General features: G+C 42.5%; 1 protein-coding gene across 2 annotated transcripts in view; it reads left to right on the top strand.

The window, feature by feature from the left end:
* vaspb (vasodilator stimulated phosphoprotein b) overlaps positions 1 to 16,251 on the top strand; it is a 181,782-nt gene that overhangs the window by 132,262 nt on the left and 33,269 nt on the right. For both annotated transcript variants that reach the window (XM_039768099.1, XM_039768098.1), the window contains exon 4: positions 12,738 to 12,804. In XM_039768099.1, coding sequence (XP_039624033.1) covers positions 12,738 to 12,804 — 67 coding nt within the window. The remainder of the gene's footprint in view (positions 1 to 12,737; positions 12,805 to 16,251) is intronic.

Genomic DNA, 16,251 nt, shown 5'->3' with positions numbered 1-16,251 from the left:
GATACTCTAGCCTGTGATTTGCCTGCCTTTTTGTGTAGTGTCACCTGTTTTAGTTCAGGTTTCTTTTTCTAACCCTTGAATAGCCTAGTTTTAATCTTTTGTGCACTTTTATGTATAGTTTTTGTCCCCAGTAGGTAATTTTAATTATGAAGCCAACGTATTCCCTGCACCGCTTAGCTGGTTATTTTGCCCATGAGGCACTGCTGTTTTGCATTCAATTTTCATGTTTTTGATGACAACGGCACAACTTTCATTATCATCTCCATATAAGATTGTGGTGCAGTTATGCATGCATCTGTGTCTAGGATTTCTTTAACTTGTAAGAGAAAAGAGATGAGAGTGATAAAGAGTTGGGGAACCACCCTGGTAAACTCGTATAATTGAATTGCAAAGGAAAAAACATGCAGTAATTATGGAGACGTCTTTGCAGAAGCGAGTTTAGGATTAAACTTTCAAAGATGGCAGAGCTTCTGGTTTTCAGTCCTTCCAGTAGGAAGAGGCAGGCCCAGATGGACAGACACCAGAAGTGACATCAGAGGTGTTATAGTCGTCAATCATCTGGTCAGCAGAGGGAGGGAGAAAAATGGCATTAGGACACAGCGCCAACCCCTGGAGCAGCGGTAGAACTGCAGCCACTAGAGCCCTTTAGCTCTCTCCTATGCGCGTGACAACCTGTTATCTCAAATCTTTTTGATTAGTTTTAGTGAATGCTATAATGCAGTCTTGGAGGAGATTAGTTTCAGAAACTGTTGCTTGCTTTGTTTACACTTCAGTTTCATTTAACTTTTGGAGGTTTTTTTTTTTACTATTTCGGTCAGTTCATTGTTTTTTTTTTTTCCAGCTTTACCAAGAAACGTTTGCAATTTACAGTGCTGTAAACAAAGTATCCTGAAATCCTCTATTTTTGTATATTTGTCGCAAAAAATGATTTCAGGTTGTCATACCAAATGTAATATTAGTGAAACAGAGTAGACCAGGGGTGCCCAATATGTCGATTGCGATCGACCTGTAGATCGGAAAGGTAGCGCAAATAGATTGCGTAGCATTCAAAAAAAAATTTTTTAGATGTTTGTCTATCATATCCTCTGTATGGCATTTGCCACTTAAATGACATACAGGGCAGCCAGTCTGAGATCTCTTTTCTTCAAACACACTGGTCATCCCGCACGCACGATCAAACGCGCAAGATACTGCAAAACTCCGGCTATCTACAGTAAGTGATCTAGTTAGCTCTCCAATTTATATCGACTAAAGAAGGGATTTTAAAAAAAAAATTGGTGGAGGGGGTGCGGGACATATGGAATTAGAAGAGAATTATTTTTCTCTCACAATGTCACAATCGAAGTGCGTTTATCTGATCTGTCATTGCTATTTCAAAGAAGGAAAATTGGAAAGGCACTTTCAAACTGTTCATAAAAACTATGAAACTGACTTACTTCCGAAAACGATCTGAGAAAGAGAAAGGAGAGGGAACTAAAATCACAGTTAATCAGACAGCCATCATTTTTCACTCGGCTGAATTCAAAAGCAAAAGCAGACACACCGAAGCATCATTCTGGGTGAGTCACTTGATCATTAAGCATAAGAAGTCCTTCCAAGATGGAGAGATGGTAAAAGAGGCCTTCGTTGAGGCAGATGGCTAGGGAGAAATTCCTGCTGAGATTTCAAGACCCCTGGCTGGAGATAAAGGAGTTTCTCCTCGTCATTAAACATGCAGAATACAAGCAACTTAATAACGATCAATGGCCACTAGACTTGGCATTTTTTTTCCGATCTGACCAACATGTTGAATGAGCTTAATTTACAGCTGCAAGGAAAAGAGGAGACTGTGATCAATATGATTTAGCTCAGTTAATGCTTGCAAACGAAAAATGCAACCTCTGTCCTCAAAGCTGCAGCGCCTTGATTTGGGGAACATCCAAAACCTCACGTCAGAGCTGGAGACGCAATGGAAGGCGTGTGCGCAACTTGACAGCATACGCTACACAGAGCAGATTGAAAATTGTCTGTCAGACTTTGACAGACGGTTTCAAGGCTTTGCTTTACTTGAGCCAATCGCTACAGTTAAGTGCTATCCATTTAGGGAAGATATTGAGGATGATTCACCCACGTCAAAAATTGCAACACTGTTTCACCTAAAACTCCTCTACAGTGGAGGATGACATTTTCACACTACAAGATGACATTCAGCTGAAGTCTGGGGCTCATGGACAGTTTTGGAACTCACAGTGTACCCAAACAGGAGGAAATGTGCTCTCTCCTTGACTGCATTATTCGGCTCCACTTATTTATGCGAGTCAGCCATTTCCCATGTAAAGATTATTAAGTCCAAATACTGTAGTGACCAGAATTGTTATTGTGCCATAAGGGTTATTCAGTTATTCAAGGTACGACAACATATATTTCATATATAAAGTATACTCTGTATGTATGTATGTGTGTATGTGTGTATGTATGTGTATGTGTATGTATTTATATAGAAATAAAATCATTTTGACCTGGTCATTTTAAAAGTAGCGTGCAAGCTGAAAAAGTCTGTGCACCCCTGGAGTAGACTTATAGCATCATTTCTAAACTTAGATTTAAATAAGTTTATTATTTAAATATACTGCTCAAAAGAATTAAAGGAACACTTTTTAATCAGAGTTTAGCATAAAGTCAATGAAATTTATGGGATATTAATCTGGTCAGTTAAGTAGCAGAGGAGGTTGTTAATCAGTTTCAGCTGCTGTGGTGTTAATGAAATTAACAACAGATGCACTAGAGGGGCAACAATGAGATGACCCCCAAAACAGGAATGGTTTAACAGGTGGAGGCCACTGACATTTTTCCCTCCTCATCTTTTCTGACTGTTTCTTCACTAGTTTTGCATTTGGCTACAGTCAGTGTCACTACTGGTAGCATGAGGCGATACCTGGACCCTACAGAGGTTGCACAGGTAGTCCAACTTCTCCAGGATGGCACATCAATACGTGTCATTGCCAGAAGGTTTGCTGTGTCTCCTGCACAGTCTCAAGGGCATGGAGGAGATTCTAGGAGACAAGCAGTTACTCTAGGAGAGCTGGAGAGGGCCATAGAAGGTCCATAACCCATCAGCAGGACCAGTATCTGCTCCTTTGGGCAAGGAGGAACAGGATGAGCACTGCCAGAGCCCTACAAAATGACCTCCAGCAGGCCACTGGTGTGAATGTCTCTGACCAAACAATCAGAAACAGACTTCATGAGGGTTGCCTGAGGGCCCAAATGTCTACTGCCCTGTGCTCACTGCACAGCACCGGGAGCTCAATTGGCATTTGCCATAGAATACCAGAATTGGCAGGTCCACCACTGGCGTCCTGTGCTTTTCACAGATGAGAGCAGGTTCACCCTGAGTATATGTGAAAGGCGTGAAAGGGTTCAGGAGAAGCCGTGGAGAATATTATGCTGCCTGTAACATCGTTTAGCATGACTGGTTTGGTGGTGGGTCAGTGATGATCTTGGAGGCATATCCATGGAGCGACTCACAGACCTCTACAGGCTAGACAACGGCATCTTGACTGCCATTAGGTATCAGGATGAAATCCTTGGACCCATTGTCAGACCCTACGCTGGTGCAGTAGGTCCTGGTTTCCTCCTAATGCATGACAATGCCCGGCCTCATGTGGCAAGAGTATGCAGGCAGTACCTGGAGGATGAAGGAATTGAAACAATTGAATGGCCTTCACGATCCCCTGACTTAAACCCAATAGAACATCTGTGGGACATTATGTTTCGGTCCATTAGGCGCCGCCAGGTTGCTCCTCAGACTGTACAACAGCTCAGGGATGCCCTCATACAGATCTGGGAGGAAATGCCACAAGACACCATCCGTCGTCTCATTAGGAGCATGCCCCGACGTTGTCAAGCATGCATACAAGCTCGTGGGGGCCACACAAGATACTGAAAAGCATTTTGAGTAGCGGAAATTAAGTTTTTGAAAAAATGGACTAGCCTGCCACATCTTCATTTCACTCTGATTTTAGGGTGTCTACACAATTGAGCCCTCTGTAGGCAGAAAACTTTTATTTCCATTAAAAGACTTGGCATCCTTTTGTTCCTAAGACATTGCCCTGTCGTTATTTGTATAGATATCCAACTTCATATTGAGATCTGATGTATCTAATGTGTTTCTTTAAAGTGTTCCTTTAATTTTTGTGAGCAGTGTATATACAGTATAACATTTTGACTGTTTAGTTACATAATCAAAAATTTAAGTAACAGTCACCTGGTTGAAGTCAGACCTATTAAATCTAAACCCCACCATATTCTGACACTTAACTTGAAAGTGAAGTGATGACTACAAGGTTTGTAGAAGAACACTAGGCCTTGATCAAAGGAAATTCCAGAAGAGTTGAGGGAAAAAGATTGTGGAAAATTACCAATCAGGAAATTTTTATAAAGTCATTTCTAAGCCACTGGGACTCCAGCGCACCCCAGTGAGAGCCATCATCTACAAACGGAGAACACTTGGAACAGGCCGGCCTGCCAAATTGACTCCAAGGACATAGGGATGACTCATTCAAGAAGTCTCTGACGATCCCAGAGGAACATCCAAGGATCTGCAGGTCTCAGCTAAGGTCAACATTCATGTCTCCAGAATAAGGAAATAAAAATGGAATTTCACATGAGAGTTACAAGGTAGAAACCTCAGCTGTCCATGGGTAATATCAAAACTCCTGAATGATCTTCAAGGCTTTTTGAATAATTTTCTATGGCTAGATAGATAGATGGATGGATGGACAGAATCTTTGGACGCCACAGGTCCCACAATGTCTGGTCTTCTACAGTATGCACATCAGACCTACACTATGACATAGCAGTACTAATAAAATACAATACAGTTTATTTTTGTATAGCAATGGGCTTTAACAGGCCCTGTCTTTTGACCGCCCTCCAGCCTTGACTGTCTAAGAGGACAAGACAAAACTCCCAAAAAAACCCTTTTAGGGAAACAAAAGGAAGAAACTTTGGGGAAGGCAGTTCAAAGCGAGACCCCTTTCTAGGCAGGTTGTGCATGCGGTGGGTGTAAAATAAAAGGGGACAATACAATACACAGTAGAGAACACAAGTAATCCTCAATACAATACAATAGTGCAATAGAAATATTACAAGTACGGAGCAGAATTCAAAAGTAGATTGATATCACATAATATGATTTGGATTTGTCCTGAAAACCTCGACCATCAAGCTGCTTTCCCCCTACTGGCCATTCCATGGTTGATTCAGCACAGGGTCAGCCAATCCAACGAAAGGATCACTCTACCCTACAATTCCTGTGATCCTCCATCAGAGATGACTTTTCCTTAGGCAGGCAAAGCAACTTGGCAGTAGGGCTGTGGAACCAAGTCCCAAATGTGAGTATTGAGAAGAGAAACCAAACGGGTGAGGGTTAGTAACAAATTTCAACTATCATATTACTTGGGTTTTAGTGCTAATGCCTGACAACAGAGATGCAGTCTGTACAGTTAATCAGCAGCTCTAGTCAGGGGGGTGTTTTAAACTGAAGTAGTGAGTCTTGAGCCGGGATTTGAAGCTGAAGCTAATGTGATGGCGTGCCAGTGCTTGCTACCTCAGGACCTGGAGGCCTTGCCATTGTTAAAGGAACCATTAATTCTACAATTTACCAGAATAATCTTAAGGAGACTGTCCGATCATCTGTCTGTGACCTGAAGTTGAAGCATAAATGGATTGTGCAGCACGGCAATGAGCCAAAATAGAAAAGCAACTCGACTGAAGAATGGCTCAGTTTAGAGTCACCTAGTCAGGGTCCTAACTTAATTCCAGTCAAAATGGTGAAACAAGCAGTTTATGCTGACTAAACTACTCATCTGTCTTTAATTAAAGTAGTTCAGCAGAGGAATGTGTACCAAAATTCGTCAAAAACACTGAAGAGTGTAATTGTAAACCGTGCTTCAGCCAAGTAGTGAAACTATGGGGGCAATTGCTTTTTTGCATGGGTGATACGGATGTTGAATTTCTTTGTCCAATCATTTTGAACTGGTTATCTGGGTCTGCGTCATGGGGGCAGCAGTAAAGTGAAGGTGCCCAGAAGTTGTGGCTGAAATTAAGTTTGAGAGTATATCTCTCTATTATAATAAAAGAAAATCTTGGTAGACGAGACTTTTTATCCTGTGATGAGACGTGATCTTTTAAAGAGAGACACTTTCACGTTGTAAAGAATTCAAAAATGTTGGCGTGATACACATGCAGAGCAGGTTAAAGATAATAAAAGTACTAAAATTTGAAAGTCTCAAAAAATTATAGTAAAGATCGCATTACCGCAAACGAACGGAAATTACAGTGGGTACGGAAAGTATTCAGACCCCCCTTCATTTTTTCACTTTGTTAAAATCATTTAAATTAATTTTTTCCTCAATAATGTACACACAGCACCCCATATTGACAGACAAAAAAAAAGAATTTTTGAAATTGTTGCAGATTTATTAAAAACCCCAAGTGACTATGTGACCTCCAAGTCTCATTGTACTTCCACATCGTCCATTTTCTCCATTACCTCCTAGAATTCTTTCAGGATAATACTGACGTGTTCCCAGTCCTGCTGGAAGATATAATCTCTCTAGTGTTTTGTGGATCTTCCCTGAAGTCTCCTACTGGTTGGACATGCATCGAAACACCTGTGCAGGAATGCATACCAATCAGATGCCCAAACCACCTCAACTGGCTCCTTTCAATGTGGAGGAGCAGTGGCTCTACTTTGAGCTCCTTCTGAAAATCTGTGCTCCTCACCTTATCCCTAAGACACCTTACGAAGTAAACTCCTCTCTGCCACTTGTAACTGCAATATGTTTCTGTCAGTCACTACCCAGAGCTTGTGGTCATAGGTGAAGGTAAGAATGCAGATCTACTGGTAAATCGAAATCTTTGCCTTTTTGGCTCAGCTCTTTCTTCACCCCGACTGACTAGTACAACATGCTGACTCTGCTCTGATCCACCTGTCGACCTCTCTGTTCCTTCTTCCCTCACTTCTGAACAAGACTTCGAGATACTTGCACTCCTCCACTTGAGGTAGCACCTCCTCCCCAACCTGAAGGTAGCATTCCAACCTTATCCTGCCTTAGAACCTTGTCCTCAGACTTGGAGGTGCTGATCCTCAACCCGACTCTCTTCGTAGTCAGCTGTAAACCATCCCCAGTATGCACCTGAGATCACCACCTGATGAAACCAACAGGATCACATCATCTGAACATAGCAGGAAAGCGATCCTGAGGTCACCGAAATGGACCCCCTCCACCCTTTGGCTGCACTTTGAAATTCTGTCTATGAAAATTATGAAAGGAATCGGTGACAAAGGGTAACCCTTGCAGTCCCACACCCACTGGGAACAAATGTGACTCACTGCTGACCATGCGAACCAAGACCTCGCTCCGGTTGTGCTGGTATTGAATAGCTTGTTGACAGCAGGACCTTGAATAAACTTTGTACCTTCATTAAAAAAAAAAAATAATTTTAAAGAACGCATATGACAAGGTGCCTTTACAGGCGCTGTGGTATTGTATGAAGAAGTCGGGAGTGGCAGAGAAGTATGTAAGAGTTGTACAGGATATGTACGAGGGAAGTGTGACCGTGGTGAGGTCTGCGGTAGGAGTGACGGAGGTGGGATTACATCAGGGATCGGCTCTGACCCCCATTCTTATTTGGTGATGGACAGGCTGACAGACGAGATTAGACACAGAGTCCCCGTGTACTGTGATGTTTGCTGATGACACTGTGATCTATAGCGATAGTAGGAAGCAGGTTGAGGAGACCCTGGAGAGGTGGAGATATGCTCTAGAGAGGAGAGGAATGAAGGTCAGTAGGAACAAAACAGAATACATGTGTGTGAATGAGAGGGAGGTAAGCGAAATGGAGAGGATGAGGGAGTAGAACTGGCGAAGGTGGATGAGTTTAAATACTTGGGATCAACAGTACAGAGTTATGGGGATTGTGGAAGAGTGGTGAAGAAGAGAGTGCAGGCCGGGTGGAATGGGTGGAGAAGAGGGTCACGAGTAATTTGTGACCAACAGGTATCAGTAAAAGTGAAAGGGAAGGTCTACAGGACGGTAGTGAGACCAGCTATGTTATATGGATTGGAGACGGTGGCACTGACCGGAAAGCAGGAGACGGAGCTGGAGGTGGCAAGAGTTAAAGCTGCTAAGATTTGCATTGGGTGTGACGAGGATGGACAGGATTAGAAATGAGGACATTAGAGGGTCAGCTCAAGTTGGGAGACAAAGTCAGGCGAGATTGTGTTGGTTTGGATATGTGCAGAAGAGAGATGCTGGGCATATTGGGCGAAGGATGTTAAATATAGAGCTGCCAGGGAAGAGGAAGGCATAAGAGGAGGTTTAGGGATTTGCTGAGAGAGGACATGCAAGTGATGGGTGTGACAGAGCAAGATGTAGAGGACAGGAAGAGAAGGAACAAGATGATCCGCTGTGGAGACCTCTAAATGGGAGCAGCCAAAAGAAGAAGTTGTGTGTTAACTTGCATTGCCTTTCTCTAATATTAGATTTTGTCTCAAGGTCTGAAGCCACTCATTATGTAAAATATGCAGAAACTCAAGATGTGAGGATGGGGGTAAATGCTTTTTCAAAGCACTGTGTCGTACATCATTTTCATTTATTGTTTCAAAAATGTTTCTGACCGTACACTTGGTTTGCCTGAGCTGTCTTCCCAATTTTCATTTTTTGGAGCAACCTCTCAGATCCACACAATAACTACACTGCCCCCTAGTGGATTATAAAGTTTCTAAAATTTGAAAAAACATAGAGCTGATTTGATTTAGAAAATATATATTTTTTTAGATTGTCAGGACTGTTTAAAAAATCTGACTTATCCTTAATTAACAAAGCAGTTATTTAGGAGACATCTCTGTCATGCCAGACACTATGCTGACACCAATGAGAAAATGTGTTCTGGACAAGGCTGTGAAAATGAACATTGCTAATACTGAAAAGTATGTCTAACACATTAATGCACAAAAAAAAAGATACGGAAGTTAATTTTCTATTGTTGCTGCTACAATTTGCTTCCTCAGGCTGATGTACAAAAAAATAATTAAACAAGAGCCGGATAAAATGTTTTGTGTGCAGGCAGAACTGTATTTTAACTGTTTGGAAGACAGACAAGACAGTGGAACAGAGTGGGGTTGAAAAATCAGACCCACACAGCCCCTTAAAGGTATCATGGTCTATAGTTGAGGAATCACAGACACCTCCGATCCCAAGTGTCCCAAACATTATGGTGGCCTAAAATGAGGAAACCCTGGAAAAAAAAAAAAAAGTGTTGTCATTTGTACATGCTGTGGCCGAAACGTATGCAAATCCCCTTAAATTTAAGTCTGCAATGTTCTCTTTAATCATAATTTCTGGAGTGTTTGATTTGTAGTTTAAAACTGTGGAGCAGAACGAGAAATCAAGAAAAATGTGTCTTTGTCACAAACGTTATGGAGGGCACTATATGTGCTAAAATCATTTAAACTCATTTTCCCCTCATCAAAGCGCAATCTGTACACCAGAATGTTAAGGAGAAAAGAGGATTTTAGACATTTTTGCAAATTAATTAGAACTTTAGAACAGTCTGGACAAGAACAGGCCGTTCAGCCCAACAAAGCTTACCAGTCCTGCCCACTTAATTCTTTTAAAATAACATCAAGTCATGTTTTGAAAGTCTCTAAAGTCTTACTGTCTACCACACTACTTGGTCACTCATTCCAAGTATCTGTGGTTCTCTCTGTGAAGAAAAAAACTTCCTAATGTTTGTGCGAAATTTACCCTTAACAAGTTTCCAACTGTGTCCCTGTGTTCTTGATGAGCTCATTTTAAAGTCACTGTCTCGATCCACTGGCCTAATTCCCTTCAAATCCTCTTCATCATCTTCTTTTACCTAAACTATAAAGGCTCAGCTCTTTTAATCTTTATTCATAACTCATCCCCTGTAGCCCTGAATCAGCCTAGTTGCTCTTCTTCTGACTTTTTCTAGTGCTACTATGTCCTTTTTTGTAGCCTGGAGACCAAAACTACACACAGTACTCCAGATGGGACCCCACCAGTGTGTTATAAAGGTAGAGCAGAACCTCCTTGAACTTGTACTCCACACATCAAGGCGCTATATAACCTGACATTCTGTTTACTTCTTAAACACTAGAATTCCTGAAGCCTACAAAAAAAGCCTTAATGCTGGGCCACCTTAAATTCCTTCACACCTCTCCATCAGCGTCTTTTGTTTTGTAAATGTGTCGATCAGCACAAGCAGCATGCAGCCTGCTATCCCATCCTCCCCACCAATGCAGCTGAAGTGAGATGCTAAATTCTCAGAGGTCAGGTCAGTTTATCTGGGTGTGAGGTGCCTTGAGTTGTATTGGGTAAATAATATATCATTATTTGGAATATATACATTTCATGTGTGTTCTGTGTCTTCAATGATCTGTGTAAATGGAGGATGACAGGAAATGCGAGGCAAGAAAATCTTGAACACATAACTAAAAGAGTTATACAAATAATTGATAAAATGTTGACACAAAGTGTATAATGTGTGAAGACTGAAGTTAAAATATCAAATAAACACTTTCACAAAAGGTATTATAATAGAAAAAAGTGCAACTTTATTCAAGCCAAAGAAAAAGAAGATATCCACTTTACATGTCGCTGTCAATATGTAAAAACCGAAACCCATTTATCAATTGCATGGGTGGGCTAGAGAGAAGAACGACTTCTAAATCAAGAGGTTGCAGGTTCGATCCCAGAGATTCTCCACACATTTTCCCTTTTTAGTTGTGAGCTGTTGTTGTTGTTGTTACTATTATTTAATAAAAGCATACATTTGATTTGAGTCTATAACACTCATAAATTTTTACATTCTTGTGTTTGAGCCAATTCTGCAGCCATCTATAAACATCACCCTAAACTCCCACTTGTTTTAGTTTGATGCCCACTCTCTCATGTGGCACATCATCAAAGTCCAGATGAAATCATACCATCTGCTCCACTTTGATCGTATCCTTTTGTTGCCTCCTCATAGAATTCCAGCATGTTAGTAAAACACAACCTCCCTCTTCTGACTCCATGCTGACTGTTTAGAATAACTCCTGTTCTTGTCATGTGTTGCTCAATCTTTTCCTTTATAATTCCTTCCATTAATTTTCCTGTGATGCATGTTAAACTTACTTGGCCATAGTTGCTTGGATCTGCCCTATTGCCCTTTTTATATAATGGGGTAATATTTGCTGTTTTCCTTGCCCAATGCGCAGTGACTGCCTAAAAATGTGTGAAGGTTTTATATCTGTGCTCTCTAACCTCCATAAGAACTCAAGTGTAAGTATTATCTGGTCCTGGAGATTTGTTTGATTTGTTTGTTTAAAAATAAACTGACATTTCCCATTGATACAAGTTTTCGGACCCTTTACTCAGTACTGCATGGAAGCCCCTTTAGTAGCTATACAAGACTTCTTGGGTTTGACACATACCTGGAATTTGGGATTTTTGTGCCATTCTTCTCTGCAGATCTTCTCAAGTTCTGTTAGGTTGGCTGGAGACCATCGGTGGACGGCTCTTTTCAGGTGTCTCCAGAGATACTAGATTGAGTTCAAGTCTGGGCTCTGGCTAGGCCATTCAAGAACATTCCCAGATTTGTCCTTAAGCCACTCCTGTGTTGTCTTTGTTTTGTACTTAGGGTCATTGTCCTTTCGGAAGGTAAACGTTCAAAATTCTCCGTACTTCTGTTCCGCTTTCCCAAAACCCTGACTAGCCTTCCATTCCCTGCTCCTGAAAGTCATCCCCACATTGTGATGCTGCCATCACCACGCTTCACATTTGATATGGAATTGCACAGGTGATGGGGAGGTGCCTGGTTTCCCTCCAGATGTAACATTTAGTATTGAGGCCAAATAATTCAATCTTGGTTTTGTCAGAGAATCTTGTTTCTCATAATCTGAGAGTCCTTCAGGTGCCTTTTTGCAAACTCCCAGTGGGCTTTCTTATGTTGACTGGCCACCTTGTCCTAAAGCCCAGATTAGCAGAGTTGTGCTTCTGGAAGTTTCTTCCAAACAGGTTCTGTGGAGCTCAGAGTGACCATCAGGTTCTTGGTCACCCTTCTGATCAAAGTCCTGTTCTCCCGATTGCTCAGTTTGGCTGGGCAGCCAATTCTAGGACAGTCATGGTGGTTCTAAACTTCATCCATTTTAGAATTGTGGAGGCCACTTTGCTCTTGGGAACCTTCAGACATTTTGTTGTAGTCTTCTTCAGATCTGTGCCTCTATACCATCCTATCTCTAAACTAAACTGCAGGCAGTTCCTTTGACCTCATGGCTTGGTCTTTGCTCAAATTTGGGACCTTCTATAGACAGGGCTGGGCTTTTACTAATCCTGTGCTGTCGAATGAATTGACCACAGGTTGACTCCAAACATCTCAAGGGCCAGCACAACATGGATACACCTGAGCCAAATTTCAAGTGTCATAACAAATGGTCTGAATACTTGGGTCGGTCAGTGAGATTGTTCGGTTTCTTGGTTTGCAAAAATTCCCCAAATCCCTATTTTTGCTTTGTCATTCCAAGGTATTGGTTGCTCGTTGATGGTGATGATGTAACAAAATGTGAATAAACTGAAACAGTCGGAATCCTTTCTGAAGGCACTATAAATGCATTAGCATCATTTGTTTATATAAAATATTCTGCATACCCTGAGCAGCAGGACCTTTTTAACACTTCTCTCTATCCTCAGGGATGCCTGGTACCCCCCGCCTTATGCAGAATGGGCCAACCCCAGAAGAACTGGAGCAACAAAGAAGGTATCGTGAATTTTGAATTTCAGTACATTCTAGTAAGGTTTTTCCCATTTTGTCTCTCTCTACATTAGGGTTGCAAGGTATACTGAAACTGAACAGGTACACAACCCACAATTTTGCTAATATCTTTCCTGGAAGTAAATGGCAGTTTTCAGGCACCGTGCATCCAGTCATTTCTAAGTGCGATTGGAACTCCAAGGGGGAACGTCCATTGTTTGTTCAGTTTTAGATGAGATCGGGACATTTACCCTAAGAGATCTCGCCAGTCCTATTCACTTAATTCTTCTAAAAAACATGAAGTCGAGTTGTGAAAGTCCCAAATGTTCTACTGTCCACCTAACTACTTGATCACTTGTTCCATGTGTGTGGTTCTCTGTGTGAAGAAAAAACTTACTAATGTTTGTGCAAAATTGACCTTTAAAATACACATTAAGTCTAGCTCGACTCACCAAGGGGCCCAAAGAGCACTTCAAACATTTATTACGTATGTGCGTAAACGAGCTGAGCAGTCCAAAGAGCAGGCTTCTCTTACGGAGAAATTACAGAGTGTGGCGGATCAGGGAGGTTTGATTGGGGGAACAAAAAAAATGTAAATGGTCATTTTAAAGCACGTTGTTCTCTGTCGGGGAATACATTTAGACCCGCAAACGCCCTCTCTTCAAATATATATTAATGTAAACTTACTGGATAGTCCAAGGAGGAGGAGGCGCCCCTTATTAATGCATGGAGTGTGGCAGAGTACAAGGGAGGAGCATGATTGTGCTGCAGAATAGAGAGGCTGGGTGAGTCCCCTCGGGGATTAACAAAATATTACAACATTAGAGCAATCGGGATGAGAAGAGGTCATTCAGCCCAACAAAGCTCACCAGCCCTATCCACTTAATTCTTGTAAAGTAACATCAAATCGAGTTCTAAAGGTCCCCATCTTCTCGAAACCGCTCATCTGGAGTGACCACTTCCAACTGTGCCCATTCCACTGAGTGTCGTCTCACGCACTACTCCTTAGGGGCTCTCCATCCCAGCTGCCTGCATTCTTCAGCGATCCTACTCTCTCTCTTGCTCGCTTGCACCTCACCGCCTCTTAACGTCTCCAGCCTTCTTCTCCCTTAACCTCCATCCTGTCTGTTTTCTTTATTTCCCCCCTCAGTACTCGCGCTTCTCCTTCTTATAATGGTGACGTGTGACACAGGTGTGACGATTATCCCAGCATCAATTACAGACACGGGGCGATTCTGCACCCGTGAATGTAAATGCAGAAACTCCGCTCCTGCCATGCTTTCACGCCCCCTCCTTTATTTATTTATTTAATTCTTTTAGGGCGAATGTCGACTTCTGTCAACAATGGGATTGAGGGTGATAATGAGCTGTAAACATTGAGAAAACACATTGTTACTTTATAGTTAGACCCTCTTTGCTAGGAGGAATGTTCGACTCCTTGACTTGACGTCGAAGCCCTGCATGTGTACCAGTACCATAGAGTAAACGACATCTAGAACGGTATCGACATCTAGCGATAGAGCGAAGCGAATGCGCAAAGCAAAATACTCAGTTGATGATGGTTTGCGTATATTTCATTATTTTGAATATAACTCTGACTTGAGTTTACTTCCCTTGGTAGTGACATTCATGTCTCTGGTGACTCTTCCTATGAAGTCAGTAGACGGATTGGGAGAGCATGGGGGTCATGAGGTCGCTGGAAAGGGGTGTGTGGCGCTCCTGATGACTCTGAAAAAGGATGAAGGTTCAAGTCTTTAGAGTCCTGGTGCTTCTGTCTTGCTATATGGTTGTGAGACATGGAGTCTTGCTATATGGTTGTGAGACATGGACGCTATCCAGTGACCCGAGACGAAGGCTGGACTCCTTTGGTGCTGTATCTCTCCAGAAAATCCTTGAGTAGTGTTGGTTTGACTTTGTGTTGCTCATGGAGTCCCGAATGAGGCACATTACCTGCATTTTGAGGGAGCGTCAATTACAGCTCCTCGGCCATGTGGCGCATTTCCCCCCCGAGGGTGATCCGGCCTCATAAGTTTGGGACCCGAGTGGCTGGACCAGGCCAAGGGGTCACCCATTTAACACCTGGCTGTGGCAGATAGAGGGTCATTTCCGTAGGGTGGGATTGAGCCCCACGTGTCTGCCTTGCGGGGTGGTTGCCAACCGGGATCCCGAGTTGTTTCATCGTGTAGTGGGTGCAGCACGCTCCCAAACCTGACCTGACTTGTCAGACTTCAAATTTCGTGCAAGTGATCTGGAGATCAAGATCTAAAACGAAAAGTGAGGTACCAGCTTTATCTGATCAGTCCCCAGCTGATCCGCTGCTGCTGCCGCCACCCCACACAGCCGCTAATGCTTCCATGGCGGCCAGATATGACTAACACACAGCGACACAGCTCTGCACACAGCAACAGGCATTTTATGTTGGTTTATGTTAGAAGCTATTGCTATGTGTGCTTTTCAGAAAACTGAGTTTCTTGGAAAAATATTCAGCCCTGGGAGAAAAAGGGGGGAAAAAATCAGCTGGCCATTCATTTTATTTAGAGCCGCGTACCCACTATATATCACATGGGGTAGAAAGAGTTGCTACCCCTGTATTTGTTATTCTAGAAGCTAATGAGAAGCGCACCTACCATGTGACGGGGTTAGATGGCACGTGCACCTAAAGCTAATTTCTTGAAAGAGAACACAATATAGTTTTACATTCATATTTTTTGCATGCACGAACAATCATTTTCTTTACAAAAAGAGACATTTATAGTGCCTCACTCAGTAGAAATATTCATTCTCTATTTGATCAGAATGGTGGGTAACATTCAAGCCTGAGCAGAGTTCAGACACTCGTCTGGGGTCTTGACTTTTAACTCCAGAGTGGAGGTTGTAGGAAGCCGATTTTAATCTGGAGGCAACTGTCTTATACTGTAATGTAACGTCCTCCGTGTAGCTGTCTGTGCAGCTCTGACTATCTTGGTGATAGTGGGCCACTGAAATAGCCTTAAACTTCTTTTATAGTTCATGAACCGTGCAAGCTGTAGCCGGCCAAGGATTAAGTGCGGGTCCGGCATGCGTCACAATCTGCGCGGAGCCTCTCGGCCATATCAGGATAAGCTCTAAGCAGATTTCTTGGGTGTCTGCTAAAGCTGGAGACGAGTGTTGAGGCTTTTTGCTTCTGGTTGGGTACACAGCTATGTGTGGCATTGTTTTGTCTGGAATCCCGGTGCCGCAGCCGCCACAGCCTTACCGCTCTTCGCAGTAAGTATAAAATGTTTGCTTGCCTGTGCTTTTGGGTGGCAGTTGGACGTAGTTATTCTTGTTTTATATTCCCATATACTCTCGTAAGGTGGTGATTTAACTGCACTTGAGTGAGAGGAGCAACACGTTTGTCAAGTGCAGTTCATCAGAAGAAAATAAGGCTGTCGTTGTTGATGAGCGACTCTTGTGCTTTGGGTTGGTTGGGAT

This window comes from Polypterus senegalus, chromosome 11 (genome assembly GCF_016835505.1).
Source record: "Polypterus senegalus isolate Bchr_013 chromosome 11, ASM1683550v1, whole genome shotgun sequence".
Classification (NCBI taxonomy): domain Eukaryota; kingdom Metazoa; phylum Chordata; class Cladistia; order Polypteriformes; family Polypteridae; genus Polypterus; species Polypterus senegalus.
This window is presented reverse-complemented; position numbering and strand designations above follow the sequence as displayed.